The 19,181-nt window shown below is 56.4% G+C and overlaps 1 protein-coding gene and 1 long non-coding RNA gene across 2 annotated transcripts in view; one reads left to right on the top strand and one right to left on the bottom strand.

Moving 5' to 3' along the window:
- The window catches only part of RIPOR3 (RIPOR family member 3), a 54,196-nt gene that overhangs the window by 17,066 nt on the left and 17,949 nt on the right, over positions 1-19,181 (bottom strand). Inside the window, exons 2-4 of the mRNA XM_032878981.1 lie at positions 11,849-11,967; positions 3,499-3,645; positions 371-449 (exon numbers count right to left, since the gene is read on the bottom strand). Of these exons, the coding sequence (XP_032734872.1) occupies positions 371-449; positions 3,499-3,645; positions 11,849-11,967 (345 nt within the window). The remainder of the gene's footprint in view (positions 1-370; positions 450-3,498; positions 3,646-11,848; positions 11,968-19,181) is intronic.
- Positions 11,925-18,267, top strand: LOC116880140. The gene is made up of 3 exons (XR_004385167.1): positions 11,925-12,013; positions 14,863-14,917; positions 18,137-18,267. It is a non-coding gene; the product is annotated as an uncharacterized LOC116880140 (long non-coding RNA).

Raw genomic sequence — 19,181 nt, 5'->3', positions numbered from 1 at the left:
GGCCACCCCTTCCCTCACCTCAGTGAGCCCATCTGTGAAGTGGGAGCAGCTAGACCAGAGGAGCCTTTGTACGCTTGCCTACCTCACAACTGCTTCTAGAGCCAGAAAGTGGGGGTTAACTGCTTGAACGGGGTGGGGGGTGGTGGGGGGAGGGAGGGTGAGCGCTTCCTATCCACCCGTGAGGCGAAATCCCTCTGGGGCCAAGTGAGGTGGGATCATCAAAAAATACAGACAGTCCATCCCTTAGGCCTCTGAGCTCCAAGACGGAGATTTACACCCATGATGCAGGCCGGGGGCGAGGGGGAGCCCATCTCTGCACCCCACTAAGGCTGCTTGGGTGGGAAGGGGCAGGGGCAGGGAGAGGTCTCACCAGCCTCGAATTCCTGCGGGTGTCCTTGCGGCGACCTGACAGGTAATCCAGCTCCGCCTGCTGGATGCAGAGATACTCCCTGTGAGGAGAATGAGGAAGAGCAGTTTGCCAAGGAACAAGAAGAGGAAAAGAAATGGCCAGGTGACCCGTGTTCTGGAGCCGAGGCGGCCACAGCTGCCAACAGGAACAGCGGTGGTTGGGGGTGAAGAGGGAGATGAAAGGACCTGGTGGAGGCACAGACCTGAGGTCAGAGGGACAGAGCCATCCCGCCCTCCGGAAGCCTGGCCCCAGCTCGCTCAGCCTCCAGACCCCACATGCTGAGGGCTGTGTGCTCAGGGCTGTGCGAAAGGGAAAATCTGTCCATTAGTTCACCAAACAGTGGCACAAATAGGTCCTACTGTTATTATACCCATTTTAGAGATGGGCACACTGACCCTCAAAACTGGCGAGGAACTCAGCCCAGAGTCACAACAGGGAAGAGGCTGGACCCAAGTCTGAAACCAGGAAGTGACTTTCAGAGGCCCCTGTCTTCACCCCAGCCCTTGGAGGGTTCAACAAGGGCACGCCCCGCTCCCCGACAAAAGCAGGCCGTCCTGGTGCCTGCATGTTTAGGACCAAGGAGGAGAGAAGGGCTGGAAGACCCATTCTGGGAGGCACAGAGAAAGCTGTGGGCCTGGAGGGGACATTTCATGTTCTTTTCCAGCCAAAGAGTCCTAGACCTGAAGCCTAAAGTCTGGACTTGGGGGCCAGGGTGAGGTCCCATCCTGCTTCATCATGGATTTACTGGGCCGCCCCAGGAAGGTGACTCGCCCTCTCTGGGCCCCCTTACACCACCATTGGCCAGGCCATTGCTTACTCAGGGGTTGGGCTCCCCAGGAAGAAGGGTTGAGTGAGCCCAGACAAGTTCCAAATGTGTGTTCCTTACAGGAATCGCCAGAGGGAGTCCCGGGAGATGAGCCCCTCGAAGACGGGCTCTAGGCACATGTGCTCCCCACTGCCACTCTGCACCGGCACTGGGTCAGTCGTGCAGCACGCATCATGGGCCAAGGGTACTGGATACCCCCTGTGCTGGCAGTCAGGACCTGGCAAGTTGGGGAGGTGACATTTACCCTGAGCTGGTGGAGACACAGGGCACGTCGGCACTGGCCCTGGAGCCCTATGCCCTGCTTCCTGGCTGTGGGACTGTGGACAAGTTGATTCCCAACTTTGGGACTCAGTTTCCTCTCCTGAGGGGAGGAGGAGGTTAGGAGATTCTCTGAGAGAATTCTTCAGGGATTCGAGGGGACAATGTGTATGAAGTCCCGAATAAGCCGTACCTGCTGCTGTCACTGTTACTAATTAGTGAGGCACGGAGAGCAGGATCACAAGGGGTTGGGGAGGGACAGGCATCCCAGCAGGAAGGAACAGCATTGGATTCAGACAGCGTGCATGTGTGCTGACCTAGGGACATGGGCGAATAGCGGCCTGCGGAGACTCCCCGCTGCCCAGTTCCTGCTCAGCAAGAGCCAAGGCACAGGCACGTGAAGGAAGATGGCATATCCGGGGACCAGTGTGGATGGGGAGTGAATAACAGAAGAAAAGTCTAGAAAGATGGAAGGTCAGAAAGGACCCTGATGTCCTCCCAAGGGTAGTAGGGAGCCATGGGAGAGATTTGAGCAGAGCAAGGTGGCAAGTGGGGAAGGGGTGGGTAGGGGCGGGCCCAGGACTGCAGCAAGATGGCCCTGGATGCCCAGTTCGGGGTTGAAGAACAGGGAGGAACTACTGGCAGCGGCCCTCCTTGTGACTTACTCATGGGGCAGCACCGCGCCTAAACCAGAGCCCTGACCTCCTCCGTGAACCTCAGGTTTGTGCCCCAACTACCTCCTTTCATCTCCCTCTTCACCTCCGACCCCTCCCTCAGTAAATCCTGTCTGCTCACCTGCAAAATATATCCTGAAACTGACCCTGTCCCCTGACCACACAGCTGCCACCTGGCCACGTCCACCATTGTCTCCCACCTGGGCCTTTGCAGTCACCTTCTTACCGGCCTCCCCACTTCTGCCCCAGGCCCCTGCAGTCCATTCTTCACGTATAGCCATAAGGATCTTATTAAAACCAAACTAGGATCATCAGGTCCTTCCCCCACATGGAACCCTCCGTGGCTCCCAGCTCACCCCGTAACATCTGGTCCCCATTGTCCCCCAGACCTCCTCACCCCTCCCTCCCTCTCTCAGCTCCCAAGCTGGCCTGCTTACTACACCCCTGATGCTCTCATCACGCTCCTGCCCCGGGGCCTTTGCATGTGTGGCTGGCTTGGCCTAGAATGTTCTTTTTCCATTATCTGCTGGTCGCACTCCTTCACTCCTTCAGGTTTTTGCTCAAATGTCACCTTCTTAATGAGAGCTTCTTTGAACCTCTTATTTAAAATCAGCCCCATGCCTTCTTACCCTGATTTACTTACCACCACCTGACTTACTCTGTATTTTGTTTGTTGTCTGTCTGTCTCCCATTAGGAAGCTCCACGGGGCAGGGATTTCTGGGTTGTGTTCACTCCCACACCCTGTGCCTAGCGCTTCAAAAGCCCTCAAGCAAAAAGTGTGGAGCGAGTGGCTGAATCTTCCCGGCCTGGGCTCTGCCCAGCTAATCAGTCCACCTCTCCTGCACTCAGATCCAGCCACCCTGGCCTCCCGTCCTACATGCTCCTACTTCACGGCCTTTGCCTATGCTGTTCTGTCTGCCAGGGATGCTTATCTCCCAGAGGCCAACACGACCACCCGGATCTCCTCGGCTAGTGTCCCCGGTCACCCTGTCGGCTAGGCCTTCCACGCGCTGCCTCGCCGTCCCCTTCCTTCATTGCCCTCAGGGCTGGTGGCAGTTACTGTCGACCGCGTCACTCCCATGTTGCTGTCTCCCCTCTACGCCATAAGTGCCACAAGACCAGCGTCCTCTGACAGCCTGCACTGTGTCCCTAGAGCCCAAGGACAGGCCCGAGCGTGGGGCTGTCCCCAGGATATGCTCGTGGGCTAAAGGAATAAGCAGGAGCTGGGTCCCTCGGACAAGACCCAAGCGCGTTCCTCAGTGAGGGGCCGAGAAGAGAGGAGGCGAGGACAGAGGACGAGCACTTTCAGGGCAACAAACAGGGTCCTTACTTGAGGCCTCTCTTGAGGGCTTCAAAGATCTTCTTCACTTGCTGCGGCTTGGGGTCGGGGCAGACAGACCCCTTCCGGAGCGTGCCGTACATCTTGGAGGATTTTGCAGGCATCCGAGACCTCACGGAGTTCCCATGGATGGACTTTCTGTGAGAAGGGCGGAGGGTCAGAGCAGGGATGTTGGACAAAGCCCTCCCCAGGGACAGGCGCTCTGGGATCAGTGACCAAACCCCAGTCTGTCAGGAGGACTGGCTGAGTCCCACCCCATGTGGGTGCCATGTGATCTGAGGCAAGTTGCTAAGACACTCTGGGCCTCAGTTTCCTCATCTGTAAAATGAAGGCTTGCATTTGAAGATTAAAAAAAGACAATGAAGAACTTGACGTGAGAAATTAACACGGTGAGGAATATATTCGAGCAGCCCAAAGGCCAGTGGTTTGTCTATACAGTGTCTATACAGTGTGCTCTGTCTACACAGGCAAACAAGCCGGGAGGCCAGATCGTAGCCCAGCCACCTGTTGGCTTAGTCTGCCTGGGATCCATGCCCCTCCTTCTGGGAAGAGCACCTCAGTTTTCCTCTGGGGCATCTCCCTAACTCTGCTCTTTATACATGTGGTTTGGAGGGAGGTAGCCTGACAAATGACCACACACACACACACACACACACACAGGTATTCTGAGTCAAACGCATATCCCAGACCTGGGTTAGTCAACAGACTCCACTCCCCTGGCTCAGAGAGAGGCACAGGACCCATGTCTGGCCAGTAACCCTGCCTGGAGTTTGGTTCCAAATTCACAGGCAGGCAAATGGTTCTTTCTTCTGGCGGTGCTATTCTGGGGGAACATGTACCCAGAACTGCCAGCCATGTCCTTTGCATCATGGTAGGGAGAATGGAACCAACACATGGAGATGCAGGTGTAGGCAGGCCAAATCCACATAATGATGAGTTCCTGGATCCAGCTATGCCTGAAGCTAGACCTGCCCATGGGATTTCAGTTACATGAGCCAATTGGTTCTCTTTTTTTGCTAAGCCTATTGGAGTTGGGGGCGTGGACTGAATGATCCTAAGAAGTGATGTCTCCTGGCAGTGACTGCTGTGTCTGTCAGCCCTTGAGGGATAGAGCAGCATGTCAGGAGTCACTGCAGTCCTGCAAGGTGAGGGTTCCCTCATTACAGTTAGGAGCTGCTTCACTGCCATCTGAGCACCTTCTAGAGTCCTGTGATCCTATGTCTCATCCACTAGGTACAAGACCAGGGCGAGCTGACACACTCACCACCGGGCAGGCTTTAGTCCATCCTCTAAAGGCTCAGCCTTTAAAGACCCTGTTTCCCAGATGACTCTGCACCTTGTGTAGCTTCACCGACTCCCTTCTCACAGAAGAAACTAGGGTAGAAATGACACTCAGACTAACATCTGGGTCAGTTTCTTAAAGGAGCCACTAGCTTTTCTTTCCAACTTCTTCCTTCCCTGTCTTCCTCCCAGGTGTGCTAAGGAGTCAGCTTCAACCTGTGCTCTAAGGTCCAGGGCAGGGGTGAGGTGTGGGGGATGGGTGGGCAAAGAGAGAGGTGCAGGGTGGGGGGAAGCCAAGAGGGGAGAGAGAGAAAGGTGGGGGAGAGGGGAGCATGCGCCAAGTGGGAGGTGAGGAGGGGTGCAGGGGAGAATAAGCAGTCTTATTTAAGTCCCTATATTTGGGGGAGTTTCTTTGTCAAAGGAACTTCACCTCTATGCTAATGCACTACCCGAGTCTCAGTTACTTTTCTGTTAAATGGGAAAACAATAGACCCTAAACCAGAAAGCAGTGCTGAGAATTCTCTTAGACACCAGGTCAAATATTTGGCCCAGCGGAGGCAGTAGGCGCTTAATAAGTGTTTCCTACTGTTATAATCATCATATCCTATCTGTATCATTCCCTGTACCCACAGCCTGGAAAACAGTAGGTATTCAGTAAGTGCTGACCTGAACAGAATGAGGCAAGGAAATACAGCATGATGTGGGGACTAGAGAGCAGAGACGTCTGGGAACCTAAGCACTCAGCTGGACCTCAGAGGAAGAACAGGATGAGGGGTGAGCCCCAGAAGGGTGTTTCGGGGGGTCAGAGTGAGCCAGGGAGGAGAGGAGGAGCCATCCGATCTGTGTGTGACGGCAGGCGCAGAGCAACGTGCCAGGCTTGACTGAAGCAGGGTGAAGCTGGATGTGGGGGTCCTCCCTGCCTGGGGGAACCCACGATGGGGAGGGAGGAGGAGATGACCAGCTCCCCAGCTTCAAAGACCTCGAGGATGACAATGGGGGAGCATAACGAGGGTGCATGGAAAGAAGGTGTTCTCTGAGCATCTGCTGCTTCCCCTGCCTGCTGAGGGCTTTATATAAACATTTATTTTAACCCTACTGCCAGGTAGGGAAACTGAGGCTCAGATAAGTCACTTGCCCTGGATCATGCATGTGGCAGAGCTGGGATCCAAACCCACTCGTGGGCAGATACCCGGCCTGGGAGGTGAAGCACCATTCTGGGGACGGGGCGCAGGGTTCCCTTGGGCCCTCGGGGTCATCTGATCTGACCCTCCCCTGACCACAGTTTCAGGGTCACCAGGTCTTGGGCTAGGCCTGAGAATCTGCATTTCTCACATGTTCCTCGGGGCTGCCAGTGCTGCTGATCCAAGGCCCGCTGTCTGAGGGGATTCACTAACGCTCCACTCTCCACTCGGGGGCGGAAACCCAGCTATGCCTCTCTCCCTGGGTGTCCTTTAGAGTTTCCTGCACTTTTGAGACCTAAAACCAAGGGTCTGGGACTCATTCATTCAAACACTCACAGAGCCGGGCTTTTCTTGAGTCAGACACGTGAGGGGAGCCAAGGGGCCAGGGTCCCACCCTCAAAGGCTCTCTCTGTCCATGGGAGGAGGGGAGGATTGTGGTCTGGAGACACAGGCAGGGGCAAACAGGACACATCTCCGGCTCCCTCCCTTGGCAGGGCCGAGAGGAGCTCACTGGCACCCCAGGAGAATCCGCGGGCAGCCCAGCTATAAGTCCAGCTCAGCCAGACACTGCGAGGTCTACACACACACATAGACACCTGCTGCTGACTCAGGAGACAGGAGCCGTCCCGGCCACCGCTCCGGCTGGGTTCCTGCCACGTCTGTGCAGCCACATCACAAACCAACGTGGGAGAAACAGAGATGCCGGGCCCTGCCTGAGCGTGCTAAATGGGTCCCAGAGGCTACTGCAGCAAGGAAGAGTCTGGGAGGATTGGGGGCCTCGCCAGCCTGGGAGCCTGCACTGTCTTGAGAGACAGGAGCCCCCGGTTAGCCACCCATGTTCTAGTCCCAGCCTGAGGTCATAGGTACTTAGCATCCTGGAGCCTCAGTTTCCCAATCCGTAAAAAGGACTGACCCCATGGCACCGTCCTGAGACAGTCATTCCTTCAACAGATATTGACTGGTGAGCGCTAAGTGCACACCAACATCCCTCTAGGGGCTGGAAGTAAAACAGTGACCGAAACAGACAAAACCCATGTCCTGGGGAGCTGCCAGGCCAGCTAGGGGGTGGGGGGGCCCCTGGACAGCCAGCCCAGGTGCTGGAGCTAGATGCCAGGGTCTCTATGGTAACCCCACTTATAAGCCGTGTGATCTTGGCTAAGTTATTGAACCTTTCGGTGCCTCAGTTTTCTCCTCTGTAAAATGGGCACTAGAGAAAAAGGTCGCTACATGAGAGTTGCCTAACTTGACAAATAAATGGAAAGAGCTTTGAGTTGTGCAAACGGTCAGTGTTATGTATGTGTCAGAGTCAGAGAAGATACTAAACGCCAAGGGCAAAAATAAAAGCAGGATGATAAATTTAAATTTACGTGGGGGTGAGCTGGGAAGGCCCCTCCAGTCAGCTTGGGCACAAGCTTGGTATATCCGCACACTCATCCCCTACCTGCTTTCGCTCGTACTCGTATATGATGTCAAGTTACGTTTTTGGAGGCCGGCGAAGGGGCTGTGCTCCCTCCTCCCTCACCCTGCCTGAGGCCACCTCACCCACCTCTTGGAACAGATCCTCCACGAAGCTGACATCTCCAGGCTGGCAGACACAGGCGGGCTGCGGCCTTCGCGGAGGTGGGCTTTGGACAGGCTGGGGCCCTGGCCAGCCGGCGGGGAGACAGGGGGCGGGAGGCGGGGGCAGCCACTTTGAGGGGGGCTGCAGGAACCCTGCTCACCTGCCAGCTCCCGGGGGTCCACAGTCCCCAGGAGGTGGGTGCCCTTGGCCGGGCCCCGCCTCCATCTGCCTGGAGACTTCCTTGTGCTGCTGCAGCTGTGCCTGCCTGGGGGGGGGGGCAGGGGGGGCCGGGGGCTGTGAGTTCAGGGCTCTTGTCTGAGGTTCCCCGGGCAGCCAGCCGTGGTGGCCGCTCTGAGCGCTGGCTCAGCCTGGGAAGGCAATGTGTGTGTGTATGTGTGTATATGTGTGTGTGTGTGTCCTTCAGGTGGTGACATCAGGCGGGCCTAGTGACACAGGGGCTGGGGGAGGGTGTGGCCTCCGGGGGCGGAGGTTTTACCAGCTCCGGGAGGACTCAGTATGAAACAGCCTCTGGCATGCCAGACAAGCTTCCAGAAGGCCATGTGCCATCCAGTGGCCCCCACCCTCACGTGAGGCCACCAGGATGGTCCTTCCACCTGGGGTTGTCAGCACCCGCTTCTGCAGGTGCGGGGTCTGGAGGCGGGCAGAGCTGGCTGCAGCCGGGGCGGGGGACAATTATAAGACCAACCTCCCACAGTTCAGACCAGAACCCGGTGCGCCGATGGTGTAAGCTGACCTTTTCTCCCAACGCTGGGGTCACTGGTGGGCGGGGAGGGTGTGTGACACGCACAGGGCACGCTCGGAGGTCAAGCCTCATGTGGCCTAGCCCCTTCTTACACATGTGTCTGAGGTGTCGCCGTCTCTACAGTCAAGGAAACGGGTCCCGTGACTGCCTCTGGCCCCAGAACCTGCACCCCTAACCGCTCCTCTTTCTCTGGCCACTTCTCCTTGAAAATCAAAGGCTACTGGTCAGTTTTCACCACCACGTGCCCCAGCCATCCCAAGAGAGATACGCCCAGGGTGGCCAGGACAGTGGCTCCTAGCTCAGATGGGTGCCCTCCTGACAACCTGGGGGAGAGCTGACTGGCCGAGGAGTGGCAGGAAGGGGTTAAAAGCAGCCATGCCTATAAACTGGGGCAGAATGGGATAGCATCAGGGCCTGGCCCTCTACTTCCTCTCCCCGCCTTAGTCCATATGGCCTCTTATTACATTCTTATATATGTATTTAGATACGCCCTTAATAGCCATCATTCACACCTTAGTGTAAAATTTCCCCACCAGATAGATCACCTCCTCAATTGAATTCTTTGGTTATGGAATAAAAAGCTATGGCCAAAATCAAAGGGGTTTCAGGTGCCAGGACAAGGGCGGGGGTTGGGGACAAGGGGGGCCTCAGTGAGCTTCGATCTTCTGCTCTCCTGAGATTATTTTTCCTGCCTGCCTCTGCAGCGTGGCTGTGCTTCAGCCTGGTTGGATTACCGGAGAAATAAGGCCAGGAGGTGAGGTCTGAAACCCAATCCAGGTCGTCCAGCCGCAGAGCCAAGGGTCCAGACTCCTGGGAGTCGGACAGAGACAGGAAGTTAAAAATAGATGTGCTGCTTCCCTGTCCTTGTGGGCAGCTTCTTCCTTCCCCACGGACAAGGGGGCCCAAGAGACTGAGGCCAGGTGGTGGTCACTCAGGGACCTTAGAACCCACCCAGGCTGGGAATTCTCCAGAATTCCCCGAGTAAGGGATCCTCCAGAAGAAGCAGCCCCCAGGAGAGATCCAGCCATCAGGTCATCTTTCTCAGACTAGGACGCAGACCTTGTGAGATGTGATCTTGTCTTTGCTGATGCCAATGAGCCCTCGTGGGACTGGGTCAGATGCCCTCTGTCCTCTTCCCACCCAGAGAGCTGACCCCAGGAATCCCGGAATGGGGCCACAAGAGGCCAGGGACCCATCTTGGGATGTTATCTGGGCAGAGATCCTGACTGGGGACCTGTGGAACATTCCCATGGATGCAGGAAGTCCAGAGGCCCCCAAAGTTCTGGCAGGGGGAGAGCGACAGGCAGAACCATTCATGAGACCCAGTACAAAAGAAAATGCAGGGTGCTTTTTTTCAAAACATATTAAGGATTTCGAGATGGAATAGCAGAGCATTACATCTGAGCCTGGGGCGCTAGTGCGCACACACGTGGCACACTCATGCAGCTGACCTTGGCTGCAGGGTCTGTGGAACGCCCACACCCTTGCCCGCCACGGGAACAAAGTCCCCAGGGTACCACTGTGTGAATTAGAGAAAGGCACCTGCTATGTGGACCAGCTCTACGCCAGGGCCCACGGCTTGGGAGGGTTATGTGGCTGGATGACCCCCTTAGCCGGGTGACCCGAGCAGCCCTGGTTACAGACCCCATGGGGTGGGGGCCCTGATAAAGTCCAACAGAGGCAGCTGGGGGTGGGGGCGGTGCCATCAAGGAACATCATCATTCCCTGGCCAGTTTACTTAGCCCCTCTCAGCAGCACTTATGGAGTGCCTACTGTATGCCTTCCCCAGAGTGACATCCACACTTTCTCCTCTTGGAGGCTCGAGGCGGGGGACTGGGCACTCACTCTGGGAATTTCCGTTTCTCATGCTTCGCTTCTTTGATGCTCCCCTTACACTGCACTGTCCTCACTGTCTCCCAAAAAGCCCTGCAGCTCTCCCTCTCTCACTTCTATCCCACAAGACAGAGACACACGCACTTCCTGTGCCTCAGAGCTCATCCCCACCTCGGGACCTTTGCACTGGCTGCCCCCTCTACCTGGAGGAGTTCCCCAGTTGTCTGCACAAAATAGGCAGCTTTTCTCCCTGGCTTTAAACGTGCCACTGCCTTGCTGAGGGCCTCCACTGAGACCCCTGCTGCCCTCCCACAGCCCCCTGTTGTAATTTGCTCACAGCACTTGAAACCAGCTGAATCCATCTTGATTACATTTGGCTGCTTGTTCACTGCCCTGACAGGAGGGCGGGGCCTGGGTCTGTCCCCAAAGCCTGGGACTGGGCCTGGGCCGAGGAGGTGCTCCATAAATATTTGTGGAATGAATTAGGGATTCCTAAGGGTGCTTCCAACTGGGACACTCTAGGATTTCAGCCCTGAGATGCCACTCCTCCCAGGCACATGCTGGAACTGAGTAGCCAGGAGACAAGTGGGCGAGCCAGGAGAGCCTGACCTCAGGGGCCAGGCATCCCTGGGGGTCGAGTGTGCAGCTGTGGAACCCCAGGGAAGAGCCACAGGCAGACCTGGTCTGGGGCTCAGGACATGGCAGTGAAGCCAAGGGCCCAAGGAGATTAAGGAGCTGTTTGTTTGGCCAGGAGAGGGGACTGGATTGTTTTCTAGGTGACTGGAAACCTGTGGAAAGCTTCAGGCAAGAGAAGGCCATGAGATTTGGTTGTTGACTGACTCACTGACCAACCAGTTCGGAGCCCTGCTTGGCTGGGAGAGCTGCCTGTCTACCACACTGGCTTGGACAGGCAAAGTGCTTGGACCCCTCAGGATGCCCCACACCCCAGGCCCGCTACTTGGCAGGCAGCCCCCCCAGGTTTGCGCCTTGCCTGATAGGAAGCCCAGGACCAGGCAGCAGCCCCCAGGAGTGGAAACGAACCTTCCTCCTGGGGATTACTTGTACCTGGAGGAAACACATGGAGTGGCCATGAACTCATTCGTGTCTAGAAGGTCTGCACTGACCCCAGGTCCATCTCCTGCTCCTTTGAAAATTTCCACAAGCATCTGCAGGGCTCCGGCATGTAATGGCTGCTTGCTACGTGTCACCTCATTGTACTCTCATGACAGCTATGTGGGGGAGGGACACTCATGATCCCCATTTCACAGATGAGGAAACCGAGACTTGAAGGTGAAGTCACTGGCCCCAGGTCATAGAGCTGGGATAGGTGGCCCCACGTCTGTTCTGTCAAACAGGAAGAACATTCCATCCTAACCCCGCCCCCAGGAGCCTAAGTTCCGGTTCTGAACCAGTCTTGCTGTGTGGCCTTGGGTGAGCCGCTCCTCTTCTCTGAGCCTTTTTTCTCATCTGCCAAGTGGGTCTGATAAGCTCGGGCATTTGCAACTTCCAACACCAACTGAGATGATACCCATTTGGGTCTCAAGGAAATTACAGGTTTCTCCCAGCGCCAAGGGTCACACACGCACGCACGCACGCACACATGAGTACGTCTGCACACGCACGCACGGCTCTGGGCTGCGGACTTGGCAGGAGAGCTGCCCGCGGGGTCACAGGCACCGGGAGACGAACCAGCCCCGCACCCTCCAGCGGGGCAGAACTTACGCGATCCTCCGGCTCTGGGCGCTGCTGAAGCCCGCGAAGGAGGCGCTCCGGCCCACGACCCCGACAGCCCCCGCGTCCCCGGAGGACAGGAACCGCAGCCTCACCGACATGGCCGTCACCTAAGACGGGGAGAGGACAGGAGAGTCAGCCTCGCACCGCCATCTGGTGAGTGCTGACCGCGGCCAGCCCCCGCCACCACGGCCCCCAGGGCTGTTAGATAGCCGCAGAGAGGGGGCGGCTGGTACTGTCCCCAGGCGACAGATGAGAAAACTGAGACTCAGTGAGATTAGGGAACCTGCCTGGAGCTAGTGGCAGGAGCGAAGCTCGAACCCAGGTCTCTGTACTCTGCGCTCAGGTCCTTAATGCCGGAGCAATCCTGAGCCCTCCAGCAGGGGGGCGTCTGCTCCTCCTAAAACCAGACCTGCTGCTGACCTCCTCTGAGTTACTCCTCGCTGCCGGTAACCCCCCTCCACAACCTTCACTGAGCACTGTGTGCCAGACACCCTGCTGGAGACACGCACTGAGCAAGACGGACAAAGCCCTTGCCCTCCCGGGCTCCGAGTCTGGCAGGGAGCTGATGAACTACCAGCTACAGTAGGAAGTCTCTGGCAAAGCAGTGGGGGAGCCCAGGGAGAACTTGATCTAGCCACAGAAGAGGCGACCAAGGGCTGAGAGGGAAAGGCTGAGGAGGGGAGGGAAGGATATCTGAGGCAGAGGGAACAGCATGGGCAAAGGCCAGGGGGTGCAGAAGAATCAGTGTCATCCAGAAACAGAAAGCAGTGTCGCAGGTTGGGCATGACTCTAGGCGAGGCTGGAGACTCCCACAGTGTGCAGGTCATGGAGGGCCTTGGTAACCCCAGGGAAGGTTTTGGCCTTGCAAAGGGGCCAGAGTGACTGGGAGCCCCCAGAGGGTTTTGAGCAGGGGTTGACAAAGCCCATCTCACAGGAGGCCAGGCTGCTGGCATCCCCGGCTACATTGCCCCATCTCTAACCCAGCCCACGCTGAGACCACCCTCGAACCCCAGCTGTCTTTGCTTTCTTTCCAAACCACCGCTAGATTGGAAAAATGCCACGACATCCTTTGGGAATATCACCCAGTGTCTTCCAGCAGCAACGAGAGGAAGGTTCTCTGTATCTAACCTAAGTCTCCACAGCTACGGTTTCATACCTTGCTCCTCAGCCAGGCTGGAGTCAGTCCAGGGGTTCTGGGGACCCTACTGGCCAAGCCACACCTATAGACAAGATGCACGGCACCGCCCCCTCCTCTCCCTGGGTGGTACTGCGCCTGCGTCCTGATGTCCCTTCTCCGGCCAGCAGAGTCTGGTGTCCATGCCTTTGCTCACACTGGGGCCTCCTCCCCCAAACATAACGTTCTCTTTCGAGCCACATCTGTCCAATGCGTATGGTCAGTCCCCACCATAGGCTCCAGAGCCCCCCCAGCAGATCTGTGCAGCCCCCACAAACCTTCGCCTCCCCCCATATATCCCTCACCCACACCGAGTGTGCTGTACATAGGCGAGCACTGGAAACAACAAAAACCCAGACCTGGGCTCAAATCCCAGCTGTCCCATTCACTGGCTCTGGGCCTCAGTGGTCACTGCTGCAAAATGGAAAGTCAGAAAAGGCCCCAGGAGACAAGGTGCGGAGGGCACACAATGAGAAGGGGATGCACGGGAAGAATGGTTGTCTCGGTGCAGTGGCCTGACCCGGGCTGCAGCCCTGGGGGTGACTGCAGAGACAGATGAGCCCAGTGAGCGCCCTCCAGCCATGACCAGGCGGGGGAGCTGACAAGTGTTTGCTGAACACTCACTGTTTGGCAACCCCCAGCGCCAGGGACCCTCCCATGCCGTGTGTGGGTATGTGAACACCAGCCCTGTTGGGAGCCGTTATCTACCAAGTACTCGTTGTGAAGCTGACCCTGCGCGCAACGCCTTACGAAAATTATCTTACTAAATCTCCATGATCCCTGAGGCATCGGAGCTCTGGCTGACCTACGCTGATGGATTGATGGATGAGGGACAGAGGCCCCACAAGGAGGTCCCCACTGTCCCCACCTGGGCTGGGCTGCTGCCAGCCTGGACCAGCTCACGAGTCCCCTGTTCCGCCCTCTGGAATCTGGGTAGCTCGGCCTCAGCCCGGTAGGAGTATTTGTACCGTGGATGTTGGCAGATGCTACAAATTTGCTTTTGGGGGGGGGGGTGTTGTTGTTTTTCCCTGCATGTTGCTAAGACACTTAACAGCACCCCGTTGTCCTGCCACTATCAGCAGGTGCTCAGGGTGGCGCTGGGAACCTTTCTCAAACTCTTGAGAGCCCCCAGCCAAGCTGGGCAGGGGGATGAGGGGGAGGAGGGAGGGGGACCAGCAAGGTCACTGGCGGGCATGAGCACTCTGGCTCCAGCCTGGGGGCGGGGGGGCTGGAATGCCCTTCCCCCACCGCCCGTTCCACTAGTTACAGTGGTCTGTGAGCGGTGACTTCTGTGTGTCCCCACTAGACAGAGAGCGACTTGCAGGCAGGGCTGCAGTGTTCCCTGGTGCATGGAACAGTCACAGCACATCCTTACGGGCCCAGAGAACAAGGCCTGACGGGCTGGGGCTGCTGCCCCAGCTGTACCAGGCTGTGCAGTGCCCAGTGCCAGATAAGAGGAAGGATAAGGATAAGAATTTCCACTAAGTGCTAGACTCCAAGGCAGGGACAGATGAACAGTTTCTGTAAAGGACCAGATACTAAAGTTTTTGGCTTCACGGGCCGTATACTGTTTGTCACAGCTACTCAGCTCTCCTGTTCTAGAGCAAAAGCCGCCGGAGACATTATGTAAATGATGAGCATGGCTATGCCCTCAGAAACAGCCTTTCAAGAGCTTCAGCTCTTACTGAATGACCCCCAAGATGGCCAGCACTACCTCTGACCCCGGGCAGCCAGCACGTTCCCTGCTACCTGCTCTAACCATGTAAAATCTCACTTAATTCTCCCAAGATTATATGAAGTAAGTACTCTTCATATCCCCATTTTACAGATAAAGAAATTAAGACTCGGAGAGGAGAGGAAAGGACTCAACCAAGGTCCCACAGGTAGGAGATGCCAGCGCTGGGATTTGGACGTAGGCATGACAGGTCTTAAAAGCCTGGCCGCTTCAAGCTGGGCTGCCCCTGCCCCCCGGAGCCTGGCCTGAGGACATGCTCCCACTCCTGAGCTAGACCCAGGCTGAAGGGTAGAGAGGGGGCCCCAGAAGGGAAACAGGTCATGAAAGGGACCTGCCAAGCTAGAAACATAGCCAGCAGTGAGCTGGGGGAGGCCAAGAAAAATCAAGGCCCATCTCCTGCAGGCTTCAGGGTGTGGGAACCCAGGTTTGCATGAGCTTCTTGGGACCAGCATCAGCTCCCAGTCAGCTCAGCTGCTCTCAAAGAGGGGCCAGCAGCCCTTCCCCTAGGCCCTGATGGGGCAGACCCTGGTGGTTGACCCGTTGACTGCTACAGTCTCCCCCAGCAGGGTTTCTTGTTGCAAAAGCATCTCCCTTCTTATGGACTGGGGACAGGATGGTCCAGCTGAGACCCCTGGAATGACAGGAGCCTTCAATGGGTAGCTCCTGAGAAGCCCCCATGAGTGTTGGTCATTTCTGACCGAGGCTGATATTCCTAATGTTGATTCATTGACACAACAGGGGCACTGACCACTCAGAACAGAGACTGGGCACCTTGGGGACCCCCTCCCCTTCCCCTGAGGTGGCTGGCATTCACCCTTTCGCTGCTAGGTTGTGGGCAAGTCTGGAAAGTCCCCAGGGCGGGACACTTAGAGGCCCAGAGCAGCTCCGGAAAGCCAGCACTGTGCAGGGCATGAGAGAGAAGCCAGAGCCCTCACTGCATGCCTGGGCAGAGGAGAGAGGCGCAGAAGCCATGCAGGTCCCAAACCTTTGATGGCAGACAGGACTGCGTCTTCCCCGTGCGTCCCTCGCTGCCTCTCTCTGGCCGGGCACCCTGGGCAGTGCTCTCTTGGATGGGCGGCTCGGAGACAGCTGGTGAGTGTGGCCAGAGCTGGAGGGGCTTTTCACCCAACCGGCTGCTCCCCGGACACCCGGGGCCGTCGTCCTGGGCCTCCGCCCCCGAGACGCAGCTGGAGGGAGCCCGAGCCCACTCCGCTAAATCTGTCCAGCTCACTGCTGGCCAGAGCCGCCCGCCAGTCCAGGGAACCTACAATTTCACCTCATTTGGAGGTGAGGCTTCTAAATTTAACAGCGTGGGCTCTCAGGGCTGGGTGGCTTTTAGGCCTAAGTCCCTCACTTAGGGCTCTTTTATATCCTCTCAAATGCCAAGCAGGGCTTAGTTTGCTTATAGGAGTTTCCAAAATAGACCCTTTGGTCTAGCACGAAAGGAAGTGGCAAAATAGGCCAGGATGTTGAGTTTATGCCTAAGAGGGATGGGCGGCCGGAGGAGGCCAGGCTGGGAACCAGACTGTCTGCGCCCAATGGAGGCCAACTCCCTCATTTCACCGGTGAGCCCCCTGACTGGCCCGGATGGCCCAGAAGTGAATGGAAGGGCCAGCCCAGTGCCCAGCTCCATGGCTGCAGCCACATCCAGGCCGTGGCCTCTCCCTCCCTGGCGTGCCCTTCCTGTAAGTCACCCCTGATGCTCCCTCCCAGCCTATAGGTCCCAGCAAAAACGTCACCTCCTCAGAGAGGCCCTCCCCAGCCCCCCCGGGCTACAGTGGCCTCCCTCCTCACTTGTCTGAAATCCTTCAGACAAGTCCTTGCCGTCCCACATTGTCTGGTCAGCAGCTTGGGAGTTGTGAGGCCCCTCCATGAGCCGTAGCTCCACAGGGCAGGGGACTTTTTGGTCTCGCTCACAGCTGTATGTCCAGGACCTCATCAACTAAGGGGACCCCCAAAAGTACTGGTTCCTAAGTGACTGATTGAACAAGTGAACAATGGAAGGACGTCTCTTCAGAACTGTCCCTAGGATTCCTTCACTCGATTTGTCCCTTCAATATACATGTATTGAGTGCCGACTGAATGCAGGCACTTGGCATATGGCTGTGAACTAGTCCATCAAGAGACAGGAATTAGGACATGAAGAAATGAAGCTGGATTGTGACGGGGAACAAGAGGCCTGGGGAGCTGACAAGGACCCCTCCCTAACCCAGCCAAAGGGGAGTAACTTGGGAGACCCCTTGGGGGAAGCCATATGTTGAAATCTAAAGGAGGAGGAGGAGGAATTGGGAGAGATAGGATGCTGGAAGTGTGTGCCAGGTGTCAGGAACAGCATGTGCAAAAGCTCAGAGGCAAGAGATGGGGTCAATTAGATGAACTTAGTTCAATGTGTGTGGCTGGAGCATTGGGTACAAAAGAGACTCCCTGAGGGGCTATTGGAACCAGACTTAGGTGGGGTGGGGGTTTAAGCTGCATCCAGGGAGAAATATGCAGGAAAGGCCTCCAGCACCCTCTGGCTCTGGGAATGGTGCCCTTTGATTTCCTTCACTTACTCGCTATGCCCTACTGCACACCTTGCTGGGCAATGCTGTGTCTCAGTAGGCAATTACAGGGTGCCTACTGCATGCCAAGCCCTTGAACATGGCACCTCCATCCAGGGGCTGGGAGCAGTCACACTGGGGAGACTTCTTCCCCTTTGGCCCAAGGTCCATGCCTCCTGGGCCAGCACAGACCACCACTTATGGAGAAGCTCAGACACTCTGAACCACCTATACCAGCTTGAGCTAGGGTTTTGCCCTCCGCAGTCAATCCCTGACCCACCCACCCCTGCTTCCCCCACAAACAAGGCCCAGACATTTGATAGTCCCCTGAGAGGGAAGATCCCATAGCTAACCCACAGAGGACAGAGGCCATGTTAGGTCTGGTCTCCTCCACCTTGGGCACCTCTTTCTCTCTGCTGAGCCCAGTGGGCCCCGTTCCTACCAGATGTTTCTAGATGCTTCTCTCCCCACTGCTAGGGATCTGTTCATCTCTCCCAAGCCAGGAAAGCAGGACCAGGGGATCTGCATGTGATCTTGGATAAGTTCCCTCCCCTCTGAGCCTCTGCATCCCTGTCTGTAAAGTGGGAGGACTGCGGAGGACTAGAGTTCAGGGTCGCCCAAGCGCAGGCCACTCTGGGCCAAGTAAGGAACATAGAGTAGACACCGTGACTCCCTTGCCTCAGTCCACTTTCTGTCCTGGCTCCCCAGCAATCTAACGCTGTCACCCCTCATTCACCCGAGCACAGAGCTGGCCCCAAGCACAGCGTGATAGGCAGGAGAGGGACGAGCTGAGCTTTATTCAGGGTTCTTGTTGAATTTCTTTTAAGGTAACCTCCTATTTAGAACAAACTGTCTTCTGTATGATAGAAAGTGTTTTTTAACAAATAATAGCACATTTAAATGAAGAGTAATGGATTTGAAGGACACTTGGCTTCAGTAGAGCAGGTAGGAACCCAGCTTCTTGGCGGTCCACATTTCTAGGTCCCCCCCTGTGGAAATAGGACCGCTAGCTGGGGGGAAGGGGGGATGGGAAACCCAGGTGTGTCTCTGCAGGTGGCCTGATGGAGAGCCAGATGTGCGGACAGCGCTGGTTTCTAGTGGAAGGGAGCCCTAACTGTCCCCCCAGAGTTTGTTGTCCCAGGGCTGCAAGGCAAATGGAAACTTCCTGATGGTTCAAGACCAGGCATGGGAGTCAGGCTCCGGGATCCAAGAGGCTCCCTTCCCTCAGTTTATCACACAGCCTATAGCCCCCTGTGACCTTCCTGCCCAGGGCAGTACTGCGAGGTGTCCATGACCTGCTCCAGCTGAAGCCTAGAGTCTCAAAGGGACCAGTCACGGGGTGGGGGGGGCAGGTGCACCATCTCCCCAGTCTTCACAGCACACCTGTGACCCTTTTACAGATGAGAACCTCAGGTGAGGCCGCAAAGGGCCAAGTGAGGGAGAGGTTCAGTAGCCCAAATGTCTCAGCCGCACGGAGGAAATTTATGTGGCCACGAGAGGTAGGAATATGGTTTTGAGGAATAATGACATGGGAAAATAAAAGGTGTTCAAAGTACGATGTGGTGTAAGAAGACCGAGAGGTAAGCTGTATACGACCTGGCCTCAATCTTATTTTTGAGACGATACCTTACCGATGTTCTGCAGAGGACATGAACTCCTTCATAGTTAGAAAAAAAAATGTTAATTTGAAGAAAACAGAACACATGGTTGCCATGTCCTTGGTTGCATAGTAATTAAGCAGGGCTGACTGCCTGTCCTCTGACCCGGAGAATGTTGCTTTTCAGGATGAACCTGGGGTCAAAGGAGAAACTTTCCTCTTAAAAAGAAAGAAGGAAAGAAAGAAAAACAATTTTTTTTTGAAGGCCCACAAAT

Source organism: Lontra canadensis, unplaced genomic scaffold, assembly GCF_010015895.1.
Source record: "Lontra canadensis isolate GAN:19392208 unplaced genomic scaffold, GSC_riverotter_1.0 scaffold65, whole genome shotgun sequence".
Classification (NCBI taxonomy): Eukaryota; Metazoa; Chordata; class Mammalia; order Carnivora; family Mustelidae; genus Lontra; species Lontra canadensis.
The sequence above is the reverse complement of the archived record's forward strand: the minus strand, read 5'-3'. Positions and strand labels throughout refer to the sequence as shown.